The sequence below is a fragment of the Gallinula chloropus genome (genome assembly GCF_964237585.1).
Source record: "Gallinula chloropus genome assembly, chromosome: 26".
NCBI lineage: Eukaryota > Metazoa > Chordata > Aves > Gruiformes > Rallidae > Gallinula > Gallinula chloropus.
Window position 1 is genome coordinate 4,204,442 of NC_140111.1, and position 14,492 is coordinate 4,218,933.

Genomic DNA, 14,492 nt, shown 5'->3' on the forward strand with positions numbered 1-14,492 from the left:
AGGGGAAAAGTGCCTGTTCCTTTGAATACGCTCTCGCTCCAGGCCCAATGTCAGCAGCAAAAGGCCACAGTGGTGTGAGGAGAATCTGAAGGACAAATTGCTTGTCAAAACCCCAACACAGCTGTCATGTTGTGTGGAGGGATCCAACTCCAGAAGGGGTTTCTCAGGAATCATGGTGTTTGGGAGGGCTTTCCTTCTTCATGCCTACTGAAGACAGTGGTCAGAGAGCCCCAGAGAGCACCACAAGGGAGGATGACTTTGCCAAAGAAACCAGTGAATCATTAAGTGAGAAGCGTGTGTCACACCTGATCAGGCAGAGGAGCCTTTGGGCACCCAGGAGAGGACAGCATTCACGGGAGGGTGTGAGCATCTCCCTGCATTGCGGTTTGAAAACAACCCCTGAGAAGCCTGTGTGGCAGAGCAAGCATGTCAGAAATGAGGAAAGAAAATGGCAGCGTTGACAGAAACACCACCTGTGCCATTAGGTAGGATATTTTGCACTGGAGGTGAGTCTGCTGGAAAATTACTGCCCACATGCAGGGACTGTGTGCCTGGGGCAGTGCAGGAGCAGTATAAAAGCAGGTCCTTCTCCTCACTCTCTCATCCGCTCCTCTCGCCTCCATCTCCTTTGGAACGAGGTGAGTCTGGAGGCCTCTCTCCTTTCTGCTCTTCCTCATCTCATCTCATCTCCTCCTCCTCCTTCTCTTCCTTCTCCTTGTCCTCCTCAAGGATTCCTCACCAAAAAGCTTCCCTTTTCTTCTACGCTGACTGTTAGGGCTGCTTGTAATGGGAAAAGGAAGAGGGTAAAAGGTGCTGCATGGAGGCAGCTTGGGGCTTGACTGAAGTGTCTCCTGAGCTATGGGTTAGGGAAGGGAATCTCCTTGGGCTTGGTCGCACGTGTCAGGTCTCTTTTGGGTGGATGGGAAAGCAAACCAACCCTACAGTGCCTCTGGGTCTGGAGTGACAGGCTGCTCCTCACCCACCCCTCATGCTCTGCTTGCTGCTGTCCCCTCTCCCAGGTGCATCTCCAGCCCAAGACATGTCCTGCTACAGCCCGTGCCTGCCCTGCCGGCCCTGCGGCCCAACCCCGCTGGCCAACAGCTGCAATGAGCCCTGTGTCCAGCAGTGCCAGGACTCCACCGTGGTCATCCAGCCCTCCCCCGTGGTGGTGACCCTGCCCGGCCCCATCCTCAGCTCCTTCCCTCAGAACACCGCCGTGGGATCTTCCACCTCCGCTGCCGTTGGCAGCATCCTCAGCTCTGAGGGAGTGCCCATCAACTCTGGGGGCTTTGGCCTCTCCGGCCTCGGCCTCTCTGGCATCGGCAGCCGCTACTGCGGCAGGAGGTGCCTCCCCTGCTAAAGCTGCTGGCGATGGTGCTGGAGAAGACCCCCCAGGCACCCACCAGCTGGCACTGGAAAGGGGGTGGAGCATCCGGATGTTGCTTTTACAGGGGCTGAGCAACTCCAGCTCTCCTTTCGCTCCTCTGTCCTTGGTCTCTCGTGCTCCCCTGGGCTGTGAGCCCCACACAGATTGCCTAGGGACAACCTGCTGGCCCTGCACTCTCTCTGGGGCAGGCAGACGGGCACCTGGGTGGGATGCCTGCCACAGCCATGGGGGACGTCTCGACTCAGAGTGACCTTGTTTCTCTCTTCTGACTCATTAAAGTTCTGCAGCAACACAGCTCACGTCTCTGTGTCATGCTTTCCCATGCAGATGCTCTCCCAAGATGTCCTGGCAGAGACATGTTGCCCTGGGTTTATATGTTGCCCAGCTCTGTCCTGCAGCTGCTGAGCAGTTCCTGTTCCTTGGCTGCACGCTTCTGGGCAGCCTTTGCTGCTGGTCACCACATGGCTTTGGAGAGCTCTGGGACACCCTGAGACACTCAGCCCAGAGGCGCTGCCTCCCTGGCTGCTGCCCTGAGCCTCTCCCTGCCTCCGTCTCTTAGAAACCTTCCCAGGAAGCCCTGGGCACAGGCAGGGAAGGAGCAGGGCAAGGAGGACAGGCACTGCCTGTGGGCTTGACAGGCATGGTGACCCCAAACAGAACCAAACACCCACTGCCCCTTCTCGCTGGCTTTGCTGTCCCAGTGGCATGGGGGAGAATCAGAAGAGCAGGCCAGCAAACAAATAGCTCATGCAAAAGCATGACAGTATGCCAACGCTTGGATTTCTGAGGGTGATGTTATATGGCATGGAATAGTCCTTCAGTCAACTCAGACTACTGCCCTGTGTCCCCTCTGGGCAGCTTGCCCAGCCCTGGCCTCCACTGCAAGGGCTTCGGCAGGAGAAAAGGAGATGCCTTAGACACTGTGCAAGGACCGTGCAGCATCAGCAGTAGCTTTGGTGTCTTATTTGCTTTCCACACATCTAAAGCACATCCCCCCATGGGCTGCTGTACAGAAAATGAGCTTTGGTACAGCCTGGTTCCCCCGATGACTCTCCTGCTGCCCTCTGGGGCCATGTTCTGCTTGGGTCTCCTCCCCCAGAGCAGTGGCAGCCAGGGCAAGGGGAATTGCTGCCACTCCTCCCCTGTCTGTTCCTCCCACCTCTTGTCCACTTTCCAGGGTCTTGTGTAGCTGCTGCCTTCCACGGCCCAGGCTCCTCAACCAACGCCAGCAGTGCCGTCTGCCCCGTCACAGCACGTGCAGCAAGGCCAAGAGGGCACATCTGCCCAGAGGCAGAGCAAAGCTGGGCCTGATGGCCAGGGGCCATGGTGGAGTCATAGGTGCCTTCCTCACCTGCACCTGGCAGTGCCCCAAGGCCTCAAAGTCCAAGTGGAAACCTGTGACGAGTGGTGTCCTTCAGGGGCCTGTACTAGGACCAACACTACTTCAGATCTTCATCAGTGCCGTAGACAGTGGGATTGAGTGGCCCCTCAGCAAGCTGGTGTGTGACACTAAACTGAGGGGAGGCAACTCATACGCTGGAGGAAAGGAATGCTGTCCAGAGGGGTTTTGAGAGGCTTGAGAAATGGTGCCATGTGAAACTGAGGAACTTCAAGCCATCAGTTAAACAAGGCCAAGTGCAGGGTCCTGCAGCTGGCTGTGGGCACTATCAAAACAGACTGGAGCATGAATGGTTCAGAGCAGGCTTGCAGAGAAAGAACCGGGGAAACTGGAGCTTGAAAACCGTGTGTTTGCAGCCCCAAATCTAGTGGTGAATCGGGCTGCACCACAAAGCAGCATGGCCAGCTGGCCAAGGGCAGTGATGCTCTGCTTTCAGTCCACTGTTGGTAGACACCACCTGGGGTACAGCGTCCAGTCTGGGGTTCCTGGTGCAAAAGAGGCACAGACCTCTTGGAGCAGGTCCAGAGAAGGGCTACAAAAATGATCAGAGGGATGCAAGAGCTCTTCTGGGAAGAAAGGCCAAGGAGGGAGCTGGGCTTGTTCAGCCTGGAGAAAGCTGTGCATTATGGCACTGCTCCAATACCAAAAGTGGGAGAGAGATGTTTTATCAGGTGCCTTAGGAGTAGGACAAGGAGCATCAGTTTTAAACTGAAACAGCCTAGATGTCACTTGGACATAAGGAAGAAAAGTCTTAAAAGTAAGGTGGTGAGACCCTGGGAAAGGTTGCCCAGACAAGGATGGGATCTCCTGTCCCTGGAGGAGTTGAGGGTCTGGTTCAATGAAACCTTGTGTAATGTGATGCAGAGACATTTGTCCCCTGCACGTGGCAGGGGAGAGGGAGTGAATGATCTTTGAAGGGCTCTCCCAACACAAACCACTCTATGAGCGTGGGATAACATGGCTCGATGACAAGGCAGCCCACTGCACTGTGTCCTCCCTTCAAAATGCTATGGATAGGATGGGTTCTCCTGGCATCTGTAAAAGCCCTCTCCCTGGGGGAGGTTCAGTGGGGGAAGCATCAACTCTCTCTTTGAAAACGCTGGGATAGCCTCTGCAGAGGAAAGGATGACACAGAGACGTGGGCTGGGATGCAGCAGAACTTTAATGAGTCCAAAGCAGGAAATGAGGTAGGTCCGAGGGGAGTCCTCAAGGCAAGGATCACGATCACAGGGGCAGAGACGCCTCTACACCCCACGGCTGTGGCAGAGATCCCACCAGATGTCCGTCTGCCTGCCCCAGAGAGGGAGCAGAGGCAGCAGGTTGTCCCTGGGCTGGCGTTGTGGAGCTCACAGCTCAGGGGAGCACAAGAGGCGAAGGAGATGAGCAAAAGGGGAATGGAAGAGGGGAAAGGCAGTCGTGGGCCGTGCTTTCCATGAGCCCAGGCTGGCCCCATCCTTTTGCAAGGTGAGCTGCAGGGGCTGAGGTGCTATGGTAGCATTTTGTGGGTGCCTGGGGGGTCATGTCCAGTGGCATGACCAGCAGCTTTAGCAGGGGAGGCACCTCCTGCCGCAGTAGCGGCTGCCGATGCCAGAGAGGCCGAGGCCGGAGAGGCCAAAGCCCCCAGAGGAGATGGGCACTCCCTCAGAGCTGAGGATGCTGCCAACAGCAGCGGAGGTGGAAGATCCCACGGCGGTGTTCTGAGGGAAGGAGCTGAGGATGGGGCCGGGCAGGGTCACCACCACGGGGGAGGGCTGGATGACCACGGTGGAGTCCTGGCACTGCCTGACACAGGGCTCATTGCAGCTGTTGGCCAGCGGGGTCGGGCCGCAGGGCTGGCAGGGCTGGCATGGGCTGTAGCAGGACATGTCTTGGGCTGCAGATGCACCTGGGAGACAGGGCAGTGGGACACTCAACATGAGGGATGGTTGAAGACAAGCATTTCACTCCACCATAGGGGGTACCCCTTCAGTCCACCCAGAAGAGCCCCCCAAGAGCAAGGAAGCCAAAGGAGATTCAGACTCACCTGGTTCCAAAGGAGATGGAGGCGAGAGGAGTGGATGAGAGAGTGAGGAGAAGGACCTGCTTTTATACTGCTCCTGCACTGCCCCAGGCACACAGTCCCTGCATGTGGGCAGTAATTTTCCAGCAGACTCACCTCCAAACCAAAATATTCTACCTGATGGCACAGGTGGTGTTTTGGTTTCCCTCAACGCTGCCATTTCATTTCCTCATTTCTGACAAGGCCATTAGGCCACGCAGGCTCCTTTGAAGCCTTGGCATGAGAGGCCCAAGGATTTCCTGATCAAGGTTGTGTCAGTCTGGTGAGGTTGTTTACAAGCCCCTGTGCAAGAAGGTGCCCATGTCTTCCCAACTATGGTTGAGAAGTCACGGGAGCCTCTGAGCTCCTGGGTGCTCAGAGGCTCCTGTGACAGAAGTCATCCTCCTGCCTTTCATTCTGCCTCCCTGCTTGAGTCAGCAGGTGGCCATGGCCTCCCAACCAGGTGGGATGCATTTCAACCCCCTTCACCCAAGGCCATCTTCACCTTCTGGGGAGACATTTGCCGGTGTCTTTGACAACGTGGCCCCAATCTGGGGGTCCCAAACCAATGGCATCAGCAGGCCTGTGAAATGGAAACCTCATCCTAAACTCCCAGTTCCAGCACAAGCCCTGGGGAGTGGAGTCCTGCCTCACAGGATGGGTGGTGTGTTGAGTCTCAGGACTGCACCTTGTTGCTCCCACTCTCCTCACACCACCGTGTGCTTTCGCCACACGCTTTGATCCCTGAGCTGCAGGATGCACAATGGCCTGGCCTGGAGCTGTGTACTTGGGTACTGCCCAGTACTCAGAGGTGGTTTTCCCTGGGCAGGGATGGAGCTGCCCTGCCTGGAGGGGAATTCAGCCCAGTGTGGGTCATACACTTGCAGACAGCATGCTCTCCTGCCTTTGCCTCACGCCAAAAGGCTGACAAGTGGCTCATCCCAAATTAGAGTGTGACTCACCATGGGTGAGGAGAGGCTCTGCCACTAGGCTGGCCTGCTGAAGGCATTCCCTTGCCCTTCTGGGACAAGTCTGCAGGGCAGGGAAGTGCAGTGCCTCTTTGAAGGAGTCTTAGAGCCCTTCTGAGTATAGATGCATCCTGAGCACCCTCAGGCCTGTGGCACTGTGGGGCCTGCCAGGCCTGGTTTGCTGGGGGTTGTGGGCAGTTTCCTTTCCTCCCCAGCGGTGCTGGGTTGCTTTTCAGGCTGAGGAGTCCTTTGGGGCATGGGGGCATGCTGAAGCTCCAGTGCCATGGGAAAGCAGAGCCCCCTGAAACCCAGGGATGAGAGGCCCAAGGATTTCCTGAGCAGGGTCATGTCAGTCTGGTGAGGTTGTTTACAAGCCCCTGAGCAGGAAGGTGCCCATGTCTTCCTGCCATTGCAGTCGTATCCTGCGTGGTTTCCCCAGACTCAAGTCCTTTACCTGCACATACTGCAACAGCACCCACAGGCATGTTGTTGGGCTGTACTGCCGTGGCTGAATGGCCATGCCCATAGTGCACACTGTCTGCAGGCCCCTGGCCCATGCAGGGCTCAATTTGGGTGGGCACAGCTCCATCTCCAACCTAGGAAAACCATCTCTTGGGACTTGGCTGTGCCCACATACCCAGCTCCAAGCAGCCACAACTGCATTTGCCAGCACCCCCAGAGCTCAAGGGGTTCACAGGGTGCTCAGAGGGGAAAAGTGCCTGTTCCTTTGAATACGCTCTCGCTCCAGGCCCAAAGTCAGCAGCAAAAGGCCACAGTGGTGTGAGGAGAATCTGAAGGACAAATTGCTTGTCAAAACCCCAACACAGCTGTCATGTTGTGTGGAGGGATCCAACTCCAGAAGGGGTTTCTCAGGAATCATGGTGTTTGGGAGGGCTTTCCTTCTTCATGCCTACTGAAGACAGTGGTCAGAGAGCCCCAGAGACCACCACAAGGGAGGATGACTTTGCCAAAGAAACCAGGAAAGAATTAAGTGAGAAGCGTGTGTCACACCTGATCAGGCAGAGGAGCCTTTGGGCACCCAGGAGAGGACTGAATTCACAGGAGGGTGTGAGCATCTCCCTGCATTGCGGTTTGAAAACAACCCCTGAGAAGCCTGTGTGGCAGAGCAAGCATGTCAGAAATGAGGAAAGAAAATGGCAGCGTTGACAGAAACACCACCTGTGCCATTAGGTAGGATATTTTGCACTGGAGGTGAGTCTGCTGGAAAATTACTGCCCACATGCAGGGACTGTGTGCCTGGGGCAGTGCAGGAGCAGTATAAAAGCAGGTCCTTCTCCTCACTCTCTCATCCGCTCCTCTCGCCTCCATCTCCTTTGGAACGAGGTGAGTCTGGAGGCCTCTCTCCTTTCTGCTCTTCCTCATCTCATCTCCTCCTCCTGCTTCTCTTCCTTCTCCTTGTCCTCCTCAAGGATTCCTCACCAAAAAGCTGCCCTTTTCTTCTACGCTGACTGTTAGGGCTGCTTGTAATGGGAAAAGGAAGAGGGTAAAAGGTGCTGTATGGAGGCAGCTTGGGGCTTGACTGAAGTGTCTCCTGAGCTATGGGTTAGGGAAGGGAATCTCCTTGGGCTTGGTCGCACGTGTCAGGTGTCTTTTGGGTGGATGGGAAAGCAAACCAACCCTACAGTGCCTCTGGGTCTGGAGTGACAGGCTGCTCCTCACCCACCCCTCATGCTCTGCTTGCTGCTGTCCCCTCTCCCAGGTGCATCTCCAGCCCAAGACATGTCCTGCTACAGCCCGTGCCAGCCCTGCCGGCCCTGCGGCCCGACCCCGCTGGCCAACAGCTGCAATGAGCCCTGTGTCCAGCAGTGCCAGGACTCCACCGTGGTCATCCAGCCCTCCCCCGTGGTGGTGACCCTGCCCGGCCCCATCCTCAGCTCCTTCCCTCAGAACACCGCCGTGGGATCTTCCACCTCCGCTGCCGTTGGCAGCATCCTCAGCTCTGAGGGAGTGCCCATCTCCTCTGGGGGCTTTGGCCTCTCCGGCCTCGGCCTCTCTGGCATCGGCGGCCGCTACTGCGGCAGGAGGTGCCTCCCCTGCTAAAGCTGCTGGCGATGGTGCTGGAGAAGACCCCCCAGGCACCCACCAGCTGGCACTGGAAAGGGGGTGGAGCATCCGGATGTTGCTTTTACAGGGGCTGAGCAACTCCAGCTCTCCTTTCGCTCCTCTGTCCTTGGTCTCTCGTGCTCCCCTGGGCTGTGAGCCCCACACAGATTGCCTAGGGACAACCTGCTGGGCACCTGGGTGGGATGCCTGCCACAGCCATGGGGGACGTCTCGACTCAGAGTGACCTTGTTTCTCTCTTCTGACTCATTAAAGTTCTGCAGCAACACAGCTCACGTCTCTGTGTCATCCTTTCCCATGCAGATGCTCTCCCAAGATGTCCTGGCAGAGACATGTTGCCCTGGGTTTATATGTTGCCCAGCTCTGTCCTGCAGCTGCTGAGCAGTTCCTGTTCCTTGGCTGCACGCTTCTGGGCAGCCTTTGCTGCTGGTCACCACATGGCTTTGGAGAGCTCTGGGACACCCTGAGACACTCAGCCCAGAGGCGCTGCCTCCCTTGCTGCTGCACTGAGCCTCTCCCTGCCTCCCTCTCTTTAGAAACCTTCCCAGGAAGCCGTGGGCTCAGGCAGGGAGGAGCAGGGCAAGGAGGACAGGCACTGCCTGTGGGCTTGAGAGGCATGGTGACCCCAAACAGAACTAAACACCCACTGGCCCTTCTCGCTGGCTCTGCTGTCCCAGTGGCATGGGGGAGAATCAGAAGAGCAGGCCAGCAAACAAATAGCTCATGCAAAAGCATGACAGTATGCAAACACTTGGATTTCTGAGGGTGATGTTATATGGCATGGAATAGTCCTTCAGTCAACTCAGACTACTGCCCTGTGTCCCCTCTGGGCAGCTTGCCCAGCCCTGGCCTCCACTGCAGGGGCTTCGGCAGGAGAAAAGGAGATGCCTTTGACACTGTGCAAGGACTGTGCAACAACAGCTGTAGCTTTGGTGTCTTATTTGCTTTCCACACATCTAAAGCACATCCCCCCATGGGCTGCTGTGCAGAAAATGAGCTTTGGTACAGCCTGGTTCACCCGTTGACTCTCCTGCTGCCCTCTGGGGCCATGTTCTGCTTGGGTCTCCTCCCCCAGAGCAGTGGCAGCCAGGGCAAGGGGAATTGCTGCCACTCCTCCCCTGTCTGTTCCTCTCACCTCTTGTCCACTTCCAAGGGTCCTGTGAAGCTGCTGCCTTCCACGGCCCAGGCTCCTCAAACAACACCAGCAGTGGCCGCGTGCCCCATCACAGCACGTGCAGCAAGGCCAAGAGGGCACATCTGCCCAGAGGCACAGCAAAGCTGGGCCTGATGGCCAGAGGCCATGGTGGAGTCATAGGTGCCTCCCTCACCTGCACCCGGCAGTGCCCCAAGGCCTCAAAGTCCAAGTGGAAACCTGTGATGAGTGGTGTCCTTCAGGGGCCTGTACTAGGACCAACACTACTTCAGATCTTCATCAGTGCCACAGACAGTGGGATTGAGTGGCCCCTCAGCAAGCTGGTGTGTGACACCAAACTGAGGGGAGGCAACTCATACGCTGGAGGAAAGGGATGCTGTGCAGAGGGGTCGTGAGAGGCTTGAGAAATGGTGCCATGTGAAACTGAGGAACTTCAAGCCATCAGTTAAACAAGGCCAAGTGTAGGGTCCTGCAGCTGGCTGGGGGCACTATCAAAACAGACTGGAGCATGAATGGTTCAGAGCAGGCTTGCAGAGAAAGAACCACAGAAAGTGGACCTTGAAAACCATGTGTTTACAGCCCCAAATCGAGTTGTGAATCGGGCTGCACCAGAAAGCAGCCTGGCCAGCTGGACAAGGGCAGTGATCCTCTCTGCACGGTCCACTGTTTCTAGACCCCACCTGGGCACTGCATCCAGTCTGGGGTTCCTGGTGCAAAAGAGGCACAGACCTCTTGGAGCAGGTCCAGAGAAGGGCTACAAAAAAGATTAGAGGGATGCAAGAACTCTTCTGGGAAGAAAGGCCGAGGAGGGAGTTGGGCTTTTTCAGCCTGGAGAAGGCTCTGCATTATGGCACTGCTCCAGTATCAAAAGTGGGAGAGAGATGTTTTATCAACTGCCTTAGGAGCAGGACAAGGAACATCAGTTTTAAACTGAAACCCTGTAGATGTCCCTTGCAAATAAGGAGGAAAATTCTTAAAACTAAAGTGGTGAGACCCTGGGAAAGGTTGCCCAGACAAGGATGGGATCTCCCATAACTTGAGTTGTTGAGGGTCTGGTTCAATGGAACTTTGTGTAATGTGATGCAGAGACATTTGTCCCCTGCAGGTGGCAGGGGAGTGGGACTGGATGACCTTTGAAGGGCTCTGCCAACCCAAACCACTCTCTGAGCCTGTGATAACATGGCTCGATGACAAGGCAGCCCACTGCACTGTGTCCTCCCTTCAAAATGCTATGGATAGGATGGGTTCTCCTGGCATCTGTAAAAGCCCTCTCCCTGGGGGAGGTGGGGTGGGGGGAAGCATCAACTCTCTCTTTGAACACTCTGGGATAGCCCCTGCAGAGGAAAGGATGACACAGAGACGTGGGCTGGGATGCAGCAGAACTTTAATGAGTCCAAAGCAGGAAATGAGGTAGGTCCAAGGGGAGTCCTCAAGGCAAGGATCACGATCACAGGGGCAGAGACGCCTCTACACCCCACGGCTGTGGCAGAGATCCCACCAGACATCCGTCTGCCTGCCCAGAGAGGGAGCAGAGGCAGCAGGTTGTCCTGGGCTGGCGTTGTGGAGCTCACAGCTCAGGGGAGCACGAGAGACGAAGGAGATGAGCAAAAGGGGAATGGAAGAGGGGAAAGGCAGCCATGGGCCGTGCTTTCTATGAGCCCAGGCTGGCCCCATCCTTTTGCAAGGTGAGCTGCAGGGGCTGAGGTGCTATGGTAGCATTTTGTGGGTGCCGGGGGGTCATGTCCAGTGGCATCACCAGCAGCTTTAGCAGGGGAGGCACCTCCTGCCGCAGTAGCGGCTGCCGATGCCAGAGAGGCCGAGGCCGGAGAGGCCAAAGCCCCCAGAGGAGATGGGCACTCCCTCAGAGCTGAGGATGCTGCCAACAGCAGCGGAGGTGGAAGATCCCACGGCGGTGTTCTGAGGGAAGGAGCTGAGGATGGGGCCGGGCAGGGTCACCACCACGGGGGAGGGCTGGATGACCACGGTGGAGTCCTGGCACTGCTGGACACAGGGCTCATTGCAGCTGTTGGCCAGCGGGGTCGGGCCACAGGGCTGGCAGGGCTGGCACGGGCTGTAGCAGGACATGTCTTGGGCTGCAGAGGCACCTGGGAGACAGGGCAGTGGGAAATCCAACATGAGGGATGGTTGAAGACAAGCATTTCACTCCACCATAGGGGGTACCCCTTCAGTCCACCCAGAAGAGCGCCCCCCAAGAGCAAGGAAGCCAAAGGAGATTCAGACTCACCTGGTTCCAAAGGAGATGGAGGTGAGAGGAGTGGATGAGAGAGTGAGGAGAAGGACCTGCTTTTATACTGCTCCTGCACTGCCCCAGGCACACAGTCCCTGCATGTGGGCAGTAATTTTCCAAGAGACTCACCTCCAAACCAAAATATTCTACCTGATGGCACAGGTGGTGTTTTGGTTTCCCTCAACGCTGCCATTTACATTCATCCCTTCTGACACAATTCATACTCTATGCAGAATCATTTTAAATACCAAGATGAGACAAACAGGGATATTCTGGACAGGAGAATCATAGATGTTTATTGCTTCATGGGATAAAAATATGTACTTAGGCAGAAGACTCTCTCAGCACATAGATATGTTCACAGGGAACAGATCTGTCTACTGGAAGAAAGTCAGTGGACCACCTAACGTCAGGAAGGAAACAAAGATAGAGAAAAAAACAGAAGTTGTTCATCTCAACTCATCACATTGGGGCTTTTTACTCTGTGTCCTCTGACAATCCTTACAAATCGAGGTACAAAACACAGCCTAGGGAGGAGGGAAGCACTGGGTGCCGAAATATGACATGGCTGCTTGTTACCAAGGTTGTGCTGAAAGAATGAAATTCAGGGAGCAACCACTCTCCCCTGGGCCATGGCAAGAGTCCATATTGGGGCAAGGAGTGTTTAATCCCATGATGCAGACTCCTTGCAGTGGAAGGAGGAAGAACTGCTTGCATCAATAAACGCTGGATCCAGTGGGCTTCCAAAGGTCTTTGCAATACAGGACATGGGTCCTGCTGATGCTGCATGTTGTCTGCAAGTGTATGACCCACACTGGGCTGAATTCCCCTCCAGGCAGGGCAGCTCCATCCCTGCCCAGGGAAAACCACCTCTGAGTACTGGGCAGTACCCAAGTACACAGCTCCAGGCCAGGCCATTGTGCATCCTGCAGCTCAGGGATCAAAGCGTGTGGTGAAAGCACATGGTGGTGTGAGGAGAGTGGGAGCAACAAGGTGCAGTCCTGAGACACAACACACCGCCCATCCTGTGAGGCAGGACTCCACTCCCCAGGGCTTGTGCTGGAACACGGAGTTTAGGATGAGGTTTCCATTTCACAGGCGATGCCATTGGTTTTGGACCCCCAGATTGGGGCCACGTTGTCAAAGACACCGGCAAATGTCTCCCCAGAAGGTGAAGATGGCCTTGGGTGAAGGGGGGTGAAATGCATCCCACCTGGTTGGGAGGCCATGTCCACCTGCTGACTCAAGCAGGGAGGCAGAACGAAAGGCAGGAGGATGACTTCAGTCACAGGAGCCTCTGAGCACCCAGGAGAGGAGTGCACTGTTAGGAAGACATGGGCCCCTTCCTGAGCAGGGGCTTGTAAACAACCTCACCAGACTGACACAACCTTGATCAGGAAATCCTTGGGCCTCTCATGCCAAGGCTTCAAAGGAGCCTGCGTGGCCTAATGGCCTTGTCAGAAATGAGGAAATGAAATGGCAGCGTTGAGGGAAACCAAAACACCACCTGTGCCATCAGGTAGAATATTTTGGTTTGGAGGTGAGTCTGCTGGAAAATTACTGCCCACATGCAGGGACTGTGTGCCTGGGGCAGTGCAGGAGCAGTATAAAAGCAGGTCCTTCTCCTCACTCTCTCATCCACTCCTCTCGCCTCCATCTCCTTTGGAACCAGGTGAGTCTGAATCTCCTTTGGCTTCCTTGCTCTTGGGGGGCTCTTCTGGGTGGACTGAAGGGGTACCCCCTATGGTGGAGTGAAATGCTTGTCTTCAACCATCCCTCATGTTGAGTGTCCCACTGCCCTGTCTCCCAGGTGCATCTGCAGCCCAAGACATGTCCTGCTACAGCCCATGCCAGCCCTGCCAGCCCTGCGGCCCGACCCCGCTGGCCAACAGCTGCAATGAGCCCTGTGTCAGGCAGTGCCAGGACTCCACCGTGGTCATCCAGCCCTCCCCCGTGGTGGTGACCCTGCCCGGCCCCATCCTCAGCTCCTTCCCTCAGAACACCGCCGTGGGATCTTCCACCTCCGCTGCCGTTGGCAGCATCCTCAGCTCTGAGGGAGTGCCCATCTCCTCTGGGGGCTTTGGCCTCTCCAGCCTCGGCCTCTCTGGCATCGGCAGCCGCTACTGCGGCAGGAGGTGCCTCCCCTGCTAAAGCTGCTGGTCATGCCACTGGACATGACCCCCCAGGCACCCACAAAATGCTACCATAGCACCTCAGCCCCTGCAGCTCACCTTGCAAAAGGATGGGGCCAGCCTGGGCTCATGGAAAGCACGGCCCATGGCTGCCTTTCCCCTCTCCCATTCCCCTTTTGCTCATCTCCTTCGCCTCTTGTGCTCCCCTGAGCTGTGAGCTCCACAACACCTGCCCAGGGACAACCTGCTGCCTCTGCTCCCTCTCTGGGGCAGGCAGACAGACGTCTGGTGGCATCTCTGCCACAGCCGTGGGGTGTAGAGGCGTCTCTGCCCCGTGATCGTGATCCTTGCCTTGAGGACTCCCCTCGGACCTACCTCATTTCCTGCTTTGGACTCATTAAAGTTCTGCTGCATCCCAGCCCACGTCTCTGTGTCATCCTTTCCTCTGCAGGGGCTATCCCAGAGTGTTCAAAGAGAGATCTGATGCTTCCTCCCACCCCACCTCCCCCAGGGAGAGGGCTTTTACAGATGCCAGGAGAACCCATCCTATCCATAGCATTTTGAAGGGAGGACACAGTGCAGTGGGCTGCCTCTTCATACAGCCACATTATCCCACGCTCAGAGAGTGGTTTGGGTTGGCAGAGCCCTTCAAAGATCATCCACTCCCACTCCCCTGCCACGTGCAGGGGACAAGTGTCTCTGCATCACATTACACAAAGTTCCATTGAACCAGACCCTCAACTCCTCCAGGGACGGGAGATCCCATCCTTGTCTGGGCAACCTTTCCCAGTGTCTCACCACCTTACTTTTAAGAATTTTCTTCTTTATGTCCAAGTGACATCTAGGCTGTTTCAGTTTAAAACTGATGCTCCTTGTCCTGCTCCTAAGGCACCTGATAAAACGTCTCTCTCCCACTTTTGATATTGGAGCAGTGCCATAATGCAGAGCTTTCTCCAGGCTGAACAAGCCCAGCTCCCTCCTTGGCCTTTCTTCCCAGGAGAGCTCTTGCATCCCTCTGATCATTTTTGTAGCCCTTCTCTGGATCTGCTCCAAGAGGTCTGTGTCTCTTTTGCAACAGGAACCCC

General features: G+C 56.1%; 5 protein-coding genes across 5 annotated transcripts; 3 read left to right on the forward strand and 2 right to left on the reverse strand.

Annotated features, from left to right (window-relative positions):
• Positions 1 to 1,039: 1,039 nt before the first annotated feature.
• LOC311201211 (feather keratin 1-like) lies at positions 1,040 to 1,360 on the forward strand (the record flags this gene model as incomplete). The annotated part of the gene is made up of 1 exon (XM_084275555.1): positions 1,040 to 1,360. The coding sequence occupies one exon, from the start codon at positions 1,040 to 1,042 to the stop codon at positions 1,358 to 1,360; it is 321 nt and encodes a 106-aa protein (XP_084131681.1).
• Positions 1,361 to 4,330: 2,970 nt separating this feature from the next.
• LOC311201338 (feather keratin 1-like) lies at positions 4,331 to 4,651 on the reverse strand (the record flags this gene model as incomplete). The annotated part of the gene is made up of 1 exon (XM_084275714.1): positions 4,331 to 4,651. One exon carries the CDS (start codon positions 4,649 to 4,651, stop codon positions 4,331 to 4,333), a length of 321 nt encoding a protein of 106 aa, XP_084131840.1.
• Positions 4,652 to 7,532: 2,881 nt separating this feature from the next.
• Positions 7,533 to 7,853, forward strand: LOC311201197 (feather beta keratin-like; the record flags this gene model as incomplete). The annotated part of the gene is made up of 1 exon (XM_084275536.1): positions 7,533 to 7,853. One exon carries the CDS (start codon positions 7,533 to 7,535, stop codon positions 7,851 to 7,853), a length of 321 nt encoding a protein of 106 aa, XP_084131662.1.
• A 2,938-nt stretch (positions 7,854 to 10,791) lies between these two features.
• On the reverse strand, positions 10,792 to 11,112 carry LOC311201223 (feather keratin 1-like; the record flags this gene model as incomplete). The annotated part of the gene is made up of 1 exon (XM_084275570.1): positions 10,792 to 11,112. The coding sequence occupies one exon, from the start codon at positions 11,110 to 11,112 to the stop codon at positions 10,792 to 10,794; it is 321 nt and encodes a 106-aa protein (XP_084131696.1).
• A 1,993-nt stretch (positions 11,113 to 13,105) lies between these two features.
• On the forward strand, positions 13,106 to 13,426 carry LOC311201264 (feather keratin 1-like; the record flags this gene model as incomplete). The annotated part of the gene is made up of 1 exon (XM_084275622.1): positions 13,106 to 13,426. One exon carries the CDS (start codon positions 13,106 to 13,108, stop codon positions 13,424 to 13,426), a length of 321 nt encoding a protein of 106 aa, XP_084131748.1.
• Positions 13,427 to 14,492: the final 1,066 nt, after the last annotated feature.